Source organism: Oryctolagus cuniculus, chromosome 2, assembly GCF_964237555.1.
Source record: "Oryctolagus cuniculus chromosome 2, mOryCun1.1, whole genome shotgun sequence".
Lineage (NCBI taxonomy): Eukaryota > Metazoa > Chordata > Mammalia > Lagomorpha > Leporidae > Oryctolagus > Oryctolagus cuniculus.
The window spans coordinates 186,769,321-186,786,040 of record NC_091433.1 but is presented as its reverse complement, the minus strand read 5'-3'; the positions used below and the strand labels follow the sequence as shown (position 1 = coordinate 186,786,040).

At 55.7% G+C, this 16,720-nt stretch overlaps 1 protein-coding gene across 2 annotated transcripts; it reads left to right on the top strand.

Annotated features, from left to right (window-relative positions):
• The first annotated feature begins 3,070 nt into the window (after positions 1–3,070).
• Positions 3,071–9,467, top strand: MYCN (MYCN proto-oncogene, bHLH transcription factor). 2 transcript variants are annotated; one of them, XM_051840094.2, is made up of 3 exons: positions 3,727–3,862; positions 5,055–5,923; positions 7,925–9,467. In XM_051840094.2, the coding sequence occupies exons 2-3, from the start codon at positions 5,137–5,139 to the stop codon at positions 8,545–8,547; spliced, it is 1,410 nt and encodes a 469-aa protein (XP_051696054.1). In that variant the 5' UTR covers positions 3,727–3,862; positions 5,055–5,136; the 3' UTR covers positions 8,548–9,467. The 2 variants fall into 2 exon arrangements, with proteins under 2 accessions (XP_017196384.1, XP_051696054.1); XM_017340895.3 differs by lacking the exon at positions 5,055–5,923 and having other exon boundaries at positions 3,071–3,862.
• Positions 9,468–16,720: the final 7,253 nt, after the last annotated feature.

Here is a 16,720-nt window from a genome sequence, read left to right as displayed (position 1 = left end):
TACCCTGATTACTGGTGAAGTTGAGCCTATTTTCTTATGTTTGTTGACAATTTTGCCTTTCCTTTTAGGTGAACCACCTGCACCCATCCTGAACCCCTATTTCTATCTGCTTGGCTCTTTCTACTCAATTTGTTTGGGACATAATCTTTGCCTCTGGAGGAGTTCAAGAACTGTCGCCCCAGAAGATGGCACTTCAGTGTGCCCACTACTTTGAGCTGAGCACCCCTGGGGGAGAAAGGTGGGGCAGAAGCTTTCTCTGCTCTCCCCTTATCTGCCTAAAGCTTGAGCATCGAAAAGGAACTCAGTTGTCATGAATTCCCTCCCCAGGAATCTTATCAACCAGAGAAAATTAACTCCTTGACACCCCGCCCAGACAGACTGTCACTGATCCTCTGGAGGACGGTCAACTTTTGTTACCCGAGAGACTTTATATCTGCATAACAAGGCAACCTTTATCCACCACCCCAAGAAGCCCCAATCCCCTAATCCTTTCGGTGGCTCCTGAAGGTATATAAGCTTCAATCATCTGCTCCTTCTTTGAGTCTCATGTTTTGTGGGGCTCCTGTGCCTACGGATGCAATTAAACATGGTTTTTCTCCTGTTAATCTCTCTTCCTTACACTTTCATTGTCTTTTCCCAGCTGTATCTTAAATCCAGCTTCCCACCACTCTTTTAAAAAAATTTTTTTTTCAATGGGATGAGGCAGGGTTCTAGCATTAACTTTATTCCAAATGAAGTCACTTGAGCCTGTGGACTCTTAAAAATGATGACAATCAGCAAACATGCACACAAGTGTTTTGGAGGTGGTGGGGATCAATGCGAGGTTCCTGGGAGAACCATCGGCCCCTCGGCCTGGATGCAGTTGTTGATCTGGCCAGGCATGGGAGGGACCCTTCTGATCCGTGTGACGTTTTGTGTGTGTGCGTGTGCGCGTTGTTATAGCAAACAAGGTGTTTGTAGACTAACACATCCTCCTTCAGCAATCTACTTAGACATAAAGCAAATGCTGTGCCTAATTCAATCCTGTAGTTGGTCATTAAGGCGAGGTCTACTTCCCTGATCCATAAGGAGGTCCTCGAAGCTGTCTCTGGACCTATCTCGGGGATCAGGACACTGAAGGTGGATCCCAAACAGCACCCCGGCTTCGAAGCTTTCTCCAGGCTTTGCAGTGCGTCCACACTGGGACCAAGAGGACTGTTTGGGATTCCCTACGAGGAAATGAATGAAGCGCAGTAGGCAAGCGCAGTAGGCGAGCATTCTCTCCGGGCCGGGCCGAGTGCTTCATTTTCCACCTGCGACTGGAGGTACCAATAAATATTTGTTGAGTTTGATCATCCTGTTTCCCTTCAGATTCAGACTTGTCGGTAATTAGGGGCTTGCTTACAAGCAGGAGATTGGGGCTGGTCCAGGAGGAGAAACGGTTTGCTCAGAGGCGTGTAGAGCAGCCCAGGCTCCTGGCTGGCCCCGTGTCCCCTCCTTCTCGGCTACTCCTTGTCCTTCAACAAAAGGGCAATGATGTGGCGAAGGGCACAGGTGCAGTGAGAGAGGACACAGGTGGGACTTTTAAACACAGCCACTGGGCCCCCTCCGTCCTGTTTCCCAGTCCTTCTGCCACGTGGATTCTGAGTGTCACCTCTGGGTGTCCAGAGATCCTGGAGACACCCTTACTTCCCTCTCCTCTGTGGCTAATAAACAGAAACTGTACTGGAAGACCAGTGATCTCCACCTTAAAACAGTGTCACGGGGTGCTAACTGTATACAGCAGGGTACCTGCTGTGCCCTGAGGATCCCCTGGGGCAAAGCCAACCGGCCTCTCTCCAGGAGCTCAAGGGTTTGTGAAGGAGACAGAGCCGGGCTTCCCACAGCCTCCCGGGGGGAAGCACACATTAAACAAATAGTCTCAGGCTCCTCCAAGTGCAATTGCAAATGGAGGCAAGTGCTCCGCAGGAAAAGCCGGGGCGTCAAGAGGGAAGACAGCAGGAGGGGAGGTGCAGATGAGGGGCGAGGGAGAAGGAGAAGTGGGGGTGTTACAGAAAGGCTTTTGCGAAGGTGAAGTGTTTTACATCTGTGAGGGGAATACTGCTCAGGTGCGTGGCGGGGCGGCGCCTCCGTATTCATGGGCCACTTCCTAGCACCCTGGGAATCTGCCGCTCTTTCCAGAATTATGTAGGCATCCGGGGTCAGGCCTGCAAAGGCCTTCACAAATGCTAATCTGTGAGCACTTCACGGGTGGCCCCTGACCCTCTGCCTCCTCATCCTGAACGCGTTTGAATGCGGAGGTGAATGGGGGCGGGGGAGGGTGGCATTTCCAGTTGGGAGGTGGAGGGGGCTTCACACTCCGACTTTAGGCGCCAGGTCCCCCCCGCCAACCCCCGGCCCCAAACAACGCCCACCTCCTCGTGCATTTGACTCCGTAGGGGGTGCTGCCCGGGAAATTGGGTAGTTTTTTTGGGGGGGGGGTTCAGGGGATTATGACCTCTGACCCCCCCCCAACACGACCCGAGCCTAGTGCGGCTCTCCCGCGGCGTGAATTCCGGGAAAAAGACTCTCTGAGGGTCTGGTGATGGCAGCAAGAACAGCTGGCACACTGACCACAGCTGGGCACTGGGCTCGGCGCTCCCTCACCCCCGCTATGCGCTGGGCACCATCCCCATCTCCCAAACACGCCCGAGGAAACCGGCCCCAAGAGGCTGGGGCACGGCGGCAGCTTCCCTTTCGGCCTCCCACAATTTGGAGTCAAGGATTTTTTTTTTTTTTGAGTCTGCATTTGGTCTCCAGGAGGTGTGGACACGGCTTCCTAATATGGTGAACCGGATCTCCCTGCCCAAAACTCTGGGGAATGCGGGCTTTCAGGAGGCGCCGCGGGAGGCGGGGGCGACGCCCGCCGGGGACGCACGCCCACCGGGCGGCTGCGGGGGCCGGCAGGGAGTCCCGCGGGGAGGGGCGCGGCGGGAGAGTCGCGGGGTGGCCCCTCCGCGGCCCTGCGGCTCCGCTTTCTGCTGGCTTTCCGCAAGGTGTCGCCTTCGGCCGGAGAAACCGCCGCGGCGCCTCCCTCACTGCCCGCACTTATTTATTTTCAAACAAGGGGGGCGCCCCTCTCCTCCTTTCAGTTTGAAACTAGAGACGACCTGCGGTCTCGTTCCTAAATGGGCGCGTCCTGCACCCTCCGAGGCCACACCTGAGCGAGCCCTCTGCGAAGCCTGCCCCACGGCTGCGCGCGAACGCGGTGCGGCAGGCGGGGGCCGCGGCGGAAGCCTCGGTTCCCCTCTCGCGGACACACGCACCCGGGAGCGCTCCAGAATTTTTTTTTTTTTAAGCGCCTAGCGACTGCCAGGCCCGCAGGGTGGGCGCTGCGTTGCACGGCTGGGAGCGCAGCTGGTTCGCCGAGTGCAGCGGGTGCAAGCCCGGGGGGCCCGAGAGGGCGGGAGGAGCACACCCCGAGCGCCCAGCTTTGCAGTCTCCTCTCTGCAAAAGAAGAAAAGCAAGTGGCTTTTGGCGCGAAAGCCTTGGCGCCTCCCCTGATTTTTATGGAAATGAGGAGGGCGGGGTAAAGCCGTTTTCCTCTGCCTTTCTCCCTCCCCCTGGTCTGCGCCACAGCCCCCTTCTCTCCCCGCCCCCCGGGTGTGTCAGATTTTTCAGTTAATAATATCCCCCGAGCTTCAAAGCGCAGCCAGTGACAGTCATCTGTCTGGACGCGCTGGGTGGATGCGGGGGACTCCTGGGAAAAGGGCTGGAGCCGAGCGAGCGCTAGTCGGGCGCAAGCGCGCACAGACCGCAGCCACCCGAGGGCCCCCCCGCCCCCACAGCCCACCCGGAGACCCCAGCGCAGCATCGCGTCTGCATCCCCGGCGGTCGGCTCGAGGTAAGGAGCGGGGCTTTGCAAACCGCCCGGCGCCCCGGGAGCGGCGAGCGCCGCGGCGAGGCAAGCCCTGGACGCGAGCGCGGCGCGCGCGCCGGGCGCCCGCAGATGCCCGGGGGACCGATTCTGCTTGCGAAACAAAACCCGTCTCGGGGTTTTCCCTGAAAAGCCCTTTCCAGCCCCCGAAGGCTCCCTAGCTGGGAGAGACCCGCCCTAATCCTTTTGCAGCCCCAGCCAGGGGCGAGCAATGGCTTCAGCGAAAAGCGATTCGCCCTGCTCTTGAAGATCGGTCTGTGCTTGAGCTGACCGGGCGCCGGTGCGTCTCCAGCCCAAGCTGGGTTCTCCAAAGGGTGCCCCCGGAGGGAGAAGCGGGAGGTTAGGCGGGGCGAAGCGGCGGCTGTGGGAATCTGGGTCACGGCGGCTGCTCCAGTCGGGAGGAGCCGCGGCTCTCCCCGCGACCCTCCCCGCCCTGGCGCCCCTGCACCACTCCCGTGCACCCGGGCGCAGCTTGCTCCCCCAGGAAAAGGACCTCGTTAGGCGTCTAGAGGCGCTGGGATGGGGTCGGGGAGGTGGGAAATACGCTGCTGGCAGGGGTGTCCCTGCAGTGCGTGAAAGCCAGGAGCATCTGCTCCGATTTGGGGATGGGGGTTTGTGGGTTTGGGTGACCGTTGTGGGTCTCGGTCTGGAGGAAGGGTTTTGGCTATTTGCAAAGTTTCCAGAATCGTTTGCACTTCCGAGGCTGCATGTTCACGGGGGACATTGAGGGCACTCCTGGTTCTGTGCGCCGTCGCTGGGCTGCAGAGCCCGGGGCTTCCAGGGGGCAGCTGGCCTTAACCTACCTCGGTCGGGTGCGAGAGGGGTTGTGTAGGGAGCTGGGGCTCCGCAGCCTCCCAGGGCAGTGCCTTGTGTGAATGAAGCGGCAGTTTGCAAAGTTGCAGAGCCGCCACCACCCCCTGCATCTGCATGCCCCCTCCCACCCCCTGTCGTAGACAGCTTGTACACAAAAGGAGGGAGGGAGGCAGGCAGGCCGAGGCAGAACTTCTCCCACCTTCTGGAGAGCGGGGCCGAGCAGGGGCTTGGTGGGGAGCGGGGTCAGAGCGGGGCCCCGCCGCCTGTCTCCCCCCAGGTCCGCTCCGGTGCCCACTTTCTCCCTGCTGTGTGTGTGTGTGTGTGTGTGTGTGTGTGTCGTTTGCAGCGTCCGAGGCCAGCGCGGGCCCCCCACGGGAAGGAAGCACCCCCCACACCGCCAGCAGCGCCGCCGACCGGGAGGCGAGCCTATGCCGAGCTGCACGGCGTCCGGCAGCATGCCCGGCACGATCCGCAAGAACGCAGATCTCGAGTTCGACTCGCTGCAGCCCTGCTTCTACCCGGACGAGGACGACTTCTACTTCGGCGGCCCCGACTCGACCCCCCCGGGCGAGGACATCTGGAAGAAGTTTGAGCTGCTGCCCACGCCCCCGCTGTCGCCCAGCCGTGCCTTCCCAGACCACAGCCCGGAGCCCTTGAACTGGGCCACCGAGCTGCTGCTGCCCGAGGCCGACCTGTGGGGCAACCCGGCCGAGGAGGACGCGTTCGGCCTGGGGGGCCTGGGCGGCCTCACCCCCAACCCGGTCATCCTCCAGGACTGCATGTGGAGCGGCTTCTCGGCCCGAGAGAAGCTGGAGCGCGCCGTGAGCGAGAAGCTGCAGCACGGCCGCGGGCCGCCAGCCGCCCCGGCCCCGGGAGCGGGCGCCGCCAACCCCGGGGGCCGCGGGCACGGTGGGGCCGCGGGCACGGTCCGCGCCGCGGCCGCCTTGCCCGCCGAGCTCGCCCACCCGGCCGCCGAGTGCGTGGATCCCGCCGTGGTCTTCCCCTTCCCGGTGAACAAGCGCGAGCCGGCACCCGTGCCTGCAGCCCCGGCGCTCGGTGGCCCAGCGGCGGGCGCTCCCTGCGCCTCGGGGGCGAGTGCGGCTGTCCCGGCCGGTGCCCCAGCTCCCGCCGCTCCGCGTGCAGGCGGCCGCCCGGCCAGCGGCGGGGACCACAAGGCCCTCAGCACCTCCGGAGAGGACACCCTGAGCGACTCAGGTGAGGCCCGTGGCCGCCTCCGGCCGCCTCTCTCGGGTCTTGCGGGTGGGTGTGGGCGGAGGGGAGGCAGGGGGTTCTCCTTCCCTTTGTTGGTGCGCCCGGCTGGGCCGGAGGCAGTGCCGGTAGCCAAGAGGTGCTGTTTGCTCCAGGCCTCTCCCCAGACTGGAGAGGAGGTTGAGCGCAAGCTGCTGGGCGCCGCCCCCCACCCCCAGCCCGCCCAGTGTCACCTTTGCGCAAGTTCCTTCCACCCTCCCCTCGGGGCGCCACACTCCGGTCCCTCTCGGGCCCTCACCCTGTTCCCCACCTAAGAGTGGGGAAAGTTAGCGGCCAAACCGGGTTTAGGGGGCTGCTGGGTGCGTGGCCTGGGCAGAAAGAAACCTGTTAGCCCGCCCAGTGTAGAGGGTCTCGGGGGAGGGGCGCAAGACAGCCGGGAAGACCTGGGAGCTCTGCAAGATCGCACAGATGGCTGCTGTCGCTTTTTTTTTTTTTCCCACCCTTCTTCCAATGGAAGGGACCCCCCCCCCCACACCCTTGTGGGTGGTGGGCTATTTGCTGGTGCATGGCCGGCAGGCGGCGGTATTGATGGCCAGCAGGCTGAACAGGGAGCTGAGAAGTTGGGGGTGGCCGGGGCACCCCTGCCTTCCGCGCCTTCAGCAGCGTGGGTGTGTGTTTGCAAGGATCTACACGGGATGCAGCTTTGTCCTTCCAGCTGGACTGGAGGCCTCCTTCCAGGGCCGGGTTGGGTTCTGTAACTCCACCCCCAATGGGGGGGGGAGGCGGCAGTGCCTCCAGGAATGCAGACCCCCTGGAGGGGGGATTGTTGGTGCATTGATATGATGATGATTATGGTTAAGTGTGCATCTGTTGGTGTTTTTCCCCCTGGGGAAGGGAAGGGCTAACACCCAGCCTGTGTCAGGAGACCCCACCCAAGTACTGGAACGCCCCCGCTGGGCCTCCCTTGGGTCTTGGAAGCCAGTGTTTGCAGAACGCAGGTGGATAAAAAGCCTGAATTTCCTTCTGAGGCTCCGGGAAGGAAACTTGGTGATAAGCCTCCAGTTGGAAAGAGCGCTGTCCCTTTAATGTCTGTGCCTTGACAGCTTTCGGTGAGGAAGCACTTCCTTCCAACAGCTGTCTTCTTGGCAGAAAACCAAAACATTGGCTTAAAGGGACCCACAGACTGGAACAGCCTCACATTTCGGCTTTACAACAAATCCCACAATTGTTCGGCTTTCCGGTCCCCTGCACATCAAGCAGAAGATGTGTTTTGATTTTCATGCTTGCATTTTAAACAATAATTTTCTATTCCCGCCTGGTGGTAGAGGAGGCGACAGGGGAAGTGCACATGACACTACATGTTTGTGTTGTTGCTGTTATTACTGGCAAGTGTGAGCGGAGCTGCTCCCGTTCGGGGGCTCCACAGGGAGTGTAAAGGAGGGCTTTGCAGCTAGGGGTCTGGTTCGTGAAAAAGTGCTTCAGTGGAGGGCTCTAGCGCGAGGGAGAACAGTTCTTTGCCTTCCCGGGTGAATGAACTCGTTCCTCGAGTTTGTTGGAGGACTTGGAACCCGCCTGAACCAAGTGTAGGTCGTGAAGTGTGGAACTTCCATGCTCTGGTGTGGAGACAGAAACGTAAACAAGCTCCCAGCGGCCACACTGGCTGGCGATTGTAAAAGCTGCCATTCAGTGAGCTTCTGTCTCCCAGGACCAACTGAGCCACTCCCGGTCTGCGAAATGCAAAACTGAGCAGCTCAGGAAACTGAGGCTTAGGAGGGCGGGGCACCCAGCCTCCCCCGATCTGGGTGGTGCTGCCTCTGACCCCATGCCTACGCCCCCTGCTTCCCCTGCAAAGCGGAGGTAGGGGGATGGGCAGGTATCTGCAGGTGCATTGCACTTAAAGAGACCTGAGATGAGTTGATGTGCCCATTGCCAGTGTCTGCTGTAGGGACCCGGCCTGGGTGCCACCCCGGCTGCGGTGTGAATTTCACCCCCCCCTCCTTTCTCCAGATGACGAAGAGGAGGAGGAGGAGGACGAGGAGGAGGAGATCGACGTGGTCACAGTGGAGAAGCGGCGCTCGGCTTCCAGCAGCAAGGCGGTGACCACGTACACCATCACCGTGCGCCCCAAGAGCGCGGCGCTGGGCCTGGGCCGGGTGCAGACGAGCGAGCTCATCCTCAAGCGCTGCGTGCCCATCCACCAGCAGCACAACTACGCCGCGCCCTCGCCCTACGCCGCGCCCTCGCCCTACGCGGAGAGCGAGGACGCGCCGCCGCAGAAGAAGGCCAAGAGCGAGGTGTCCCCGCGGCCGCTCAAGACCACCGTGCCCGCCAAGGCCAAGAGCCTGAGCCCGCGCCACTCGGACTCCGAGGACAGCGAGCGCCGCCGCAACCACAACATCTTGGAGCGCCAGCGCCGCAATGACCTGCGCTCCAGCTTCCTGGCGCTGCGCGGCCACGTGCCCGAGCTGGTGAAGAACGAGAAGGCCGCCAAGGTGGTCATTCTGAAGAAGGCCACCGAGTACGTCCACTCCCTGCAGGCCGAGGAGCACCAGCTGCTGCTGGAGAAGGAGAAGCTGCAGGCGAGGCAGGAACAGCTGCTCAAGAGAATCGAACACGCTCGGACTTGCTAAGGTTGCTCCCGACTGGACAGTCACTGCCACTTTGCACATTTTGATTGTTTTGTTGTTGTTGTTGTTTTTTAAACAAACATTGTGTTGACATTAAGAATGTTGGTTTACTTTCAAATCGCTCCCCTCTGCAGACCTGGATCTGGGGTGGGAAGCGGGACCCCCTCCACCCCTCCCCCCCACGCGTGGGGCGCCCACCGCAGGGACCTGGGCTTGATGGATGGACGGACGGATGGATGCCGGTGGCCCCTGCTGGTGACAGCGGCCCACGCTGCCCCGACGACAGCCCGGAGCCTCGTCCTGAACGCCGGAAAGTCATTCCTTCTCTTACAAAATGGTGCTTTTCCAGCGGATGCCACCAAGGGGGGTGCCGGATCTCCTCCCCCCACCCCGTCCCCCACCCCGGGGAATTTCTGTAAATACCGTTGACACCCCCGCCTTTTGTACACGTCCTGGGTAATGCGCGGTGGCTTTCGCGGCCAGTGGTAGGCTGGCCCGTTCACACCTGAGTACTGTAATAATACCTCAATGTTTGAGGAGCATGTTTTGTATACAAATCTATTGTTAATCTCTGTTATGTACTGTACTAATTCTTACACTGCCTGTATGCTTTAGTATGATGCTGAAACATAACTAAATTTGATACTTATATTTTCGTATGAAAATGAGTTGTGAAAGTTTTGAGTAGATATTACTTTATCACTTTTTGAACTAAGAAACTTTTGTAAAGAAATTTACTATATATATATGCCTTTTTCCTAGCCTGTTTCTTCCTGTTAATGTATTTGTTCATGTTTGGTGCATAGAACTGGGTAACTGCAAAGTTCTGTGTTTTAATTTCTTCAAAATGTATATATTTAGTGCTGCATCTTATAGCACTTTGAAATACCTCATGTTTATGAAAATAAATAGCAATTAAATGATGCAGTTTAACTTTTTCCTTAGAAGAAGTGCTAGTTCTCAGCCTGACCCTCAAGTGGTAGTCACAAGTAGTCCATAACTTGGGGGCACCTTGGTTTCCACAGGCAGCCCTTTTATCTCTGTACAGTTCTGGGTGGGGGTGCCAGGAGCGGGGGGGGGGGGTGGGGTGGAAGTGGGGTTAAGGCATTTCTGTCTTGGGACCACAGCACTTAACAGTTTGTAGAGCAAACTGTTGAGACCCTTTCGTGGGGCTGAGCAGGACACGCAATACCAGGACCATTATTACCTTTATTCAAGTGTCCCAGGTGTTTCTACTCCGGGTCCAGCTTCCTGCTAATGTGCACCCTGAGAGGCAGCAGGGGTATTTCGATCCCCTGCCACCCATGGGAGAGAACCAGAGTTCTGGGCTTCTGGCTCTGGGCTGGCCCAGACCTGGCTGTTGCATGCATGTAGCACTTTTAAAGGTATTTTGCCAGAGAAGTCCCATTTTACTCCCCAAATGCATGCAATGGCCAAGGATCCAAGTCTACTTCATGCGTGGCAAGGATCCGACTACTGGAGCCATCTGCTGCCTCCCAGGGCTTCCACCAGCAGGGAGCCAGAAACTGGTGCTCCTTGTATTAGAATGTAAGCCTCTTGACCATTAAGCCAAAGACCTCTCCCATACCAACGCTTTACAATGAGAAGTGTTACCTGTATCTGTTGCTAATGGTTTTCTTTATTGGCAGGCGGTTTCAGATTTTGGTATAGAGCATAATCTAAGAATTCTTAAAAGAATTCAAGATTCTTAAAAATTTACTAGAACCCATGCAAGGGTCTAGGCTAAGCATTGTGGTAGAATGAAAAATGGAAGTTGGCCTCTGCCTTCAGTGAAGTTGCAATCATGCACTACAGAGTAACTGAGGAGGGGACAGCTCTGTAGCCCCCTCATCAAGTGCCAACCGCAGGGGCCACCCTGGGGTCACCTGAGGCCCTGTGTGGGTGGTGTAGCTCTGCTTCCCATTCATGTCACCCAGGGCAGCGTCTGGACTAACCTTGCAGAGACAGGACCCTGGAAGGAGGCTTCGCTCAGCAACCCGGTAGAGGTTTCTTAGAATGGCCCAGATGGGAGCTAACACCCAGGCTTGGAAGCACTCCCGCTTCTCAGAACTGACAGCGATCATGTGAAAAGGTGGTACTGGGGGACTTTGCTGGGATTTTGGGGGACTTTGCTGGGGTTTTGTTCATCTCAGAATTTTGAGCTGAAAGGTCTTTTGCTTTACAGAGAAAAAAACAGGCCTGGGAGAGAGATGGTTTTGCTTTCCCTGGCCACCTTGCCTTGTGTGTCAGAGATACAGATGGACAATCCCAGGCCATGCAGGTCCCTGTCTGGTCATTTCAGAAAGGCGAGTGGGAGTTGAGACCGGGAGGTCCTCATCCTGGCTTGCAGCCAGCCCCAGAGCTTGGAGGTGGGAGGTACTGCAAGTGGACAGCTGTCTGACGCACCGATGGGGGGGAAGATCTGGCAGGTAAAATGCCCTCAGTCCTCCCGCTGGTGCCTCCCCCCAGACTAGAAGAGGAGGGACCCTCTGAATTGTCATTCAGCCAGTGCACCTGATTTGTGTCCCTGTGAGCCAAAATACAGCTAAGTGACCCCAAATTACTCGAGCACCTGAGATTCTTGAAGCCCAGCTCAATCATCCGATGTTTTGATTGATATGTGGGATCCTCAAAGGCCCCCCCTGAGTGGATCAGAGGAGATGGAAATTTAGCTGTGGAGAAAACAGCTGTTCAGGTAAATGAGGGCACAAACCTATAATGTCTACCATGCTGTTTTCACTCTGGCTGCTGGGAAGCTCAGAGCCATATTCTATGTTCTCTTATATCCCTAGCTGACACTCTTGCTTTTCTTTTAAATGTTTGTGATTTCTTGTTTCTCATTGTGAGTTTAACCACTCTTTTTGAGTTCTTTACATTACATAACAAAAAACTCTTGCTTTAGGTGGATCATAAATATGTACTAAAAATACTGCAACTAAAGTGAAAAATCACATATTTGCCTTTCCTGACCCAGCGGAGGGAAAGTGTTCCCAATTTAGCTCTGCAATTATCTAGAAGTAATTGCTCTAGTCACAGAAGAATTGGAGAGTTCCAATAACATGTGACACCACTTCTGCATTCCAAGAGCAGTTTTGAGAACTGTTCTACATCAGATCAATACATCAGGGAATTTAGAGGGAGCATCTCACTGAGTTCCTTCATTTCACGGAATTGGGGTAGGGTCCACATGTGAAATTAGGGGCCCAACCCAGGACAGGGGTTTGGGTCCTGTAACCGTGAGCCCAGTTTTCTCCCAGTGACATCGACTTTGTCTCTGCTCCCAGTGGCCCCACTACCCCCTGGCTCACCCATGCACCCACATCAGGCATATTGGTCCTTCTAAATAGCATACACCCTTCCCATAGTTCCCCCAGCTTACAGGATCAAGCCCAGACCCTTCAGTCTGGCTTCCACCCCAGCTCCCCAGCTCGGCCACCCTCTGCCCCCCACAGGTGACCCTCACTCCAGCCACACCAGGCTCTCTTTCTGGTCTGTCACTTGCTTCATCCAAATTCCTTCCAGGCTCAGCCAGTTTGTGTTGCTTGAAATCCTTTCAGCCTTGAACAGTAAACCCAATGTCATCTCCTTAGGGAAGACTCCCTGGTACCGCCCCCCCCCCCAGGACCTTTGCCACCCTTCCAGCTTTCCCATCGTCTCTGGAGACAGAAGCGCTGGCCTCATCACTCCCGAGGCCCTCTCACCTGTGGGCTCCCCTAAGGCAGGCATGGCTCTCATGCACCTCTGATGCAGAGCTCTGGCCTGGTGACTGGCAGGTGACGCTGACAGGTGACAGGGTCTTGGCAGATGCCAGCAGGATGGATGGCAGCAGAGGAAGGAGTGAGGGGACAGATTTCCATTACAAGCGCCTGCCAGGCCTGTTCACGAGCTCTCAGGCTAATACAATTGGGAAAACCCGTCCCTTAGACATCAATTTACGTCTGGGCTGGACTGTGGCAGGTGCTTCGGGGAGTGGAGAGGAGATGCCCATGGAAGCCACTCTTTAGGAGGCAAGTTAAAGCCCTGGGGTTTGTACAGAAAGAAGGCTAGGAGGAGAGGCAGAGGGGACTGGGGTGGGAGCTACTGAAGAAAATCGCGAGGACTCTCCTAGCTGAGCCTGGAGCTTTCTACGTATGGTAGAGGCTGCTCCCCTGGCCAGAGAGGCTGAGACGGATGTCAGGCCGTAGGTCGGGATGCCTCCCATGCCGTGGGGGCACTGCCCACCACTTGATCATGCGCCCCTTGCATAGGTCGGGAAACTGGGTCTTCCGGGTTTGAGTTTCACCACTCGCCGTGGTGGCCGTGTTTTGAAAATCCTAGTGTGGGCTGCTCTCAGAATCCAAAGTTGTTAGATCTGCAAGAGGCATCGAAGCCCTCTGGCTAATCTTCCAGACCACGCGGGGGGCACAGCCTGCTGGTGGACGTTCTTTGCTTTCCACTCTCTCTCCACCAATATTTATTTAGCAGCCAGTGCGTCAAGCACTGTTGTGTTTGGGCAACGTTTGAAGAAAAGAGACACAACTCTACCCCCTCCCCGAGCCCTGCTGCCCTGGCGTTGTCAGTCCTATGAGAAAGCACCAACAATATGAATACACATAGTAAGGAAATCAATTAAGGCCAGCGCCGCGGCTCAATAGGCTAATCTTCCGCCTGCAGTGCTGGCACACCGGGTTCTAGTCCCGGTCGGGGCGCCGGATTCTGTCCCAGTTGCCCCTCTTCCAGGCCAGCTCTCTGCTGTGGCCAGGGAGTGCAGTGGAGGATGGCCCAAGTGCTTGGGCCCTGCACCCCATGGGAGACCAGGAGAAGTACCTGGCTCCTGCCATCGGATCAGCGCGGTGCACCGGCTGCAGCGCACCGGCCGCGGCGGCCATTGGAGGGTGAACCAACAGCGAAGGAAGACCTTTCTCTCTGTCTCTCTCTCTCACTGTCCACTCTGCCTGTCAAAAATAAATAAATAAATAAATAAATAGATAAAATAAGGAAATAAATTAAATAGCACTCACCTTGTGGTGAACGCTGTGCAGGGCAAGTAGAACAGGATGGAGGGATTCAGGCAGGCTTTCCAGGCAAGGCACCTGGTCCGGGGGCGGGGTACAGAGCGGGGAGGGTGCTCTGGGCAAGGCGGGGCTGCTTAGAGACCGCAACTGAGGCCTCAGTGACACTGGAATCTTCCCTACCAACGTTGCATCCACTCACTCTCTCCAGAAGTAACGGAGCACAGCAGCTCAAAGTGCGGATCTAAGTGAGACCCCAGGGTTTGGTTCTGTCTCCCACCCTCAGAAACTCCAGATTGCACAGTGCCCCGCAGGTATGCGGGGATGACGGCTTCTCCTACATCGTGGGGCTGTTAGGGGGATGACAGCCGCTCACAGACAGTTTATACACGTGGAATAGTGCCTGGTGTGCGATCGATTGGGTTAGATCTGTTAAATAATCCGATTCGCTTTGGGCAGGCGCTCTCCTTTCTGTTTCCTCAGTAGGTTACTAGGGCAAAGAACCTTCATGAAAACATTCTCCCATAGAACAAACTCGCAAGCCTGAGCCTCGCAAGGACTTTGCAGACTTTTGTTCCTCAAAGGAGCCTCTATAAAACCTAAAAACCGGTACCTTGGAAACAAATGAATGTGAGCTTTGAAGCGCGTTTTCAGACGCAGCCTAGGAATTCGAGTGCCGATGAGCATGTAGGCCGTCCACAGTGGCTTATTAGTTTTCCTTACTTGTAAAGGAAATCTCTTCATAGGCCACTGCCCAGGGTTACCTGATCCCTTCGGATACTGACGGATCATGCTACAAGACATTCATCCCGAAACCTCTGACCCCTACAAGTAACAGAGCCTTTTTATGGTCGAAGCACACAGACCTACTGGTACCCACCCAGAACACACTCCTGTGATAAACACAGATGATTTGTGGTGGGATGCGCCCCGAAGAGAATATAGAATCTACCTTCTCCTGCACTTGGGCAGGTCAAGAGTTCCAGGTGACCTCGGGAGAGTCGGGAAACATAGCTCCTCCTTGCTAAGCCTTGCCCGACATCTTCGACCCCTGTGTACTCTTGTGTTGTGTCTGGTTATTTCCCACCATCTTCCCAAAGGAAAACAGAAAGGTATCTCTTCGCAGGACAAAGTGATGGCTCCAGCTGAGCAGGAGGCAGTCCTCGGCGCATAGTTTGGAGGAAGAAGTCCTCGGCTTACCTGGTAGCCCAGGGATTTGCCTGTGTATTTTTGAACCTTGTGATAGGGATGTCACTTCTTGTGGCTCAGTTTCCTCATCTGTAAGTGGAACAGGCCCCTTTCAGCTTTGAGGGCCAAGGGTCATGGATCCGCAGAGGGAGCTGGGGCCTCAAAAGACAGCTGCAGGGTCTGAGAGATGGGTGCACACCCCGTGGTCGGAAGCCCTGAGGGCATAGCGTGGCTCTGCGGTTCATCAGCTCCCTGAAGCTCACTGCCTCTTCTCTAAAATGATAGTAAGCACTGCCTCCCCCTGCTCTTACAAGAAGCCAATGAGGCAATGCGTCCGAGGGATGTGATCATGCTTTGGGAGTCAGGAAGTCGCACGTTGTCGATGTTGTCCTGTTCAGTCCTTGTTCAGCATGGCCCTCCCATCGACTCTCTGCTTTTTGGGATTCATCTCCAAGTGAGTTTACCCAAGTAGAAAACTGTTTTTTTCTTTTTTTAAAAAAGATTTTATTTATTTATTTGAAAGGCAGAGTTATGGAGGCAGAGAGAGAGAGAAAGAGAGAGAGAGAGGAGGAGACTCCATCCGCTAGTTCACCCCCCAGATTGGCTGGGCCAGTCCAAAGCCAGGAACCAGGAGCTTCATCTGGGTTTCCCGTGGAGGTGCAGGGGCCCAGGGATGTGGGCCATCCTTCTCTGCTTTCCCGGGTGCATTAGCAGGGAGCTGGATCAGAAATGCATTAGCCAGGACTCGAACCATATGGGATGCTGGCACTGCAGGCAGCGCTGGCCCTGGGAAACTCCTTTTTAAATAAAATTTATGTATTTATTTGACAAACAGATACAGAGAGAGCTACCATCTGCTGATTCACTTCTCAAATGCCCATAATGGCCTGGGCTGGGTCAGACCGAAGCTGGGAGCTGGGAGCTCAAGTCTTCCACAATCAACTACTTGGGTCATCATCGCTGCCTCTCAGGGTCAACATTATTGAAAGTTGGAATTGGGAGCCAGACAAGAACCAGAATCAGGTGTCAGACTGAGACACTCTGATGTAGGGTGCCTTTTTTTTTTTAAGGATTTACGTATTTGAAAGGCAGAGTTAAAGGGAGAAGGGGAGAGAGATTGAGAGACCCTCTATCTGCTGGTTTACTTCCCAAATAGCCACAATGATGGAGGCTGGGCCAGACCAAAACCAGGAGCCTTGAACTCCATTTGGGTCTCCCAGGGGGATAGCAAGGATCCATGCACTTGAGCCATCTTCTGCAGTTTTCCCAGGTGCAAAAGCAACCAGGACTTGAACTGGCGCGCACATGGCATGCTGGCATTGCAGGTGGCAGCCTAACCCACTACACCACGATGCTGCTGCGCTCTTAACTTGTATCTTAATGGCTAGGCTAAAAGCCCACTCCAGAAAACTCTTTTAAAGTCAATAGCCACACCTCTGTACCTAGAAGCGGCCTCTGCTAGTGACAGCTGCTCCATAGTGCCTGTTAAATAATTACTGCCAATGAAAAGTCTTGACTCATTGTTCAAAGCCAACTAGAGAGACTCCGTGTGTGCAAATGAACTCGATTCACAGGCTTGTCTCATCTGGAGCTAGAGAAAGCTATGATTAATCCAATGTTTAATTTGGTTACTCAGATGAAAACAGAATATGGTAACAGACATCCAACACCTTGAGTTTTTGCTTGGGTTGGTTTAGCCACTTTTCTTGGGCATAAAGTCAGCAAGAGTAGAGAATTTAAAATTGAGACTAGAGATTTGAAATGGCTGAAGCTCCGGTTAGATGCATTTTCTTTGGAGAATAGGGCAGGGTTGGGATTCTGAGTTTACTATTGTACATGGTTTGATTGCATTTGGATTTGAAAATAGATTTTGCCCATCCTGAGTTGGTTCTTCTTCTGAATTTGCTGAACTAATATTTTACGTCTGTGTTGAACGGAAATCATCTTTCTACCAGAAACTCACTCCCTCCCTCGAACATCTTATTAAATAATTAATT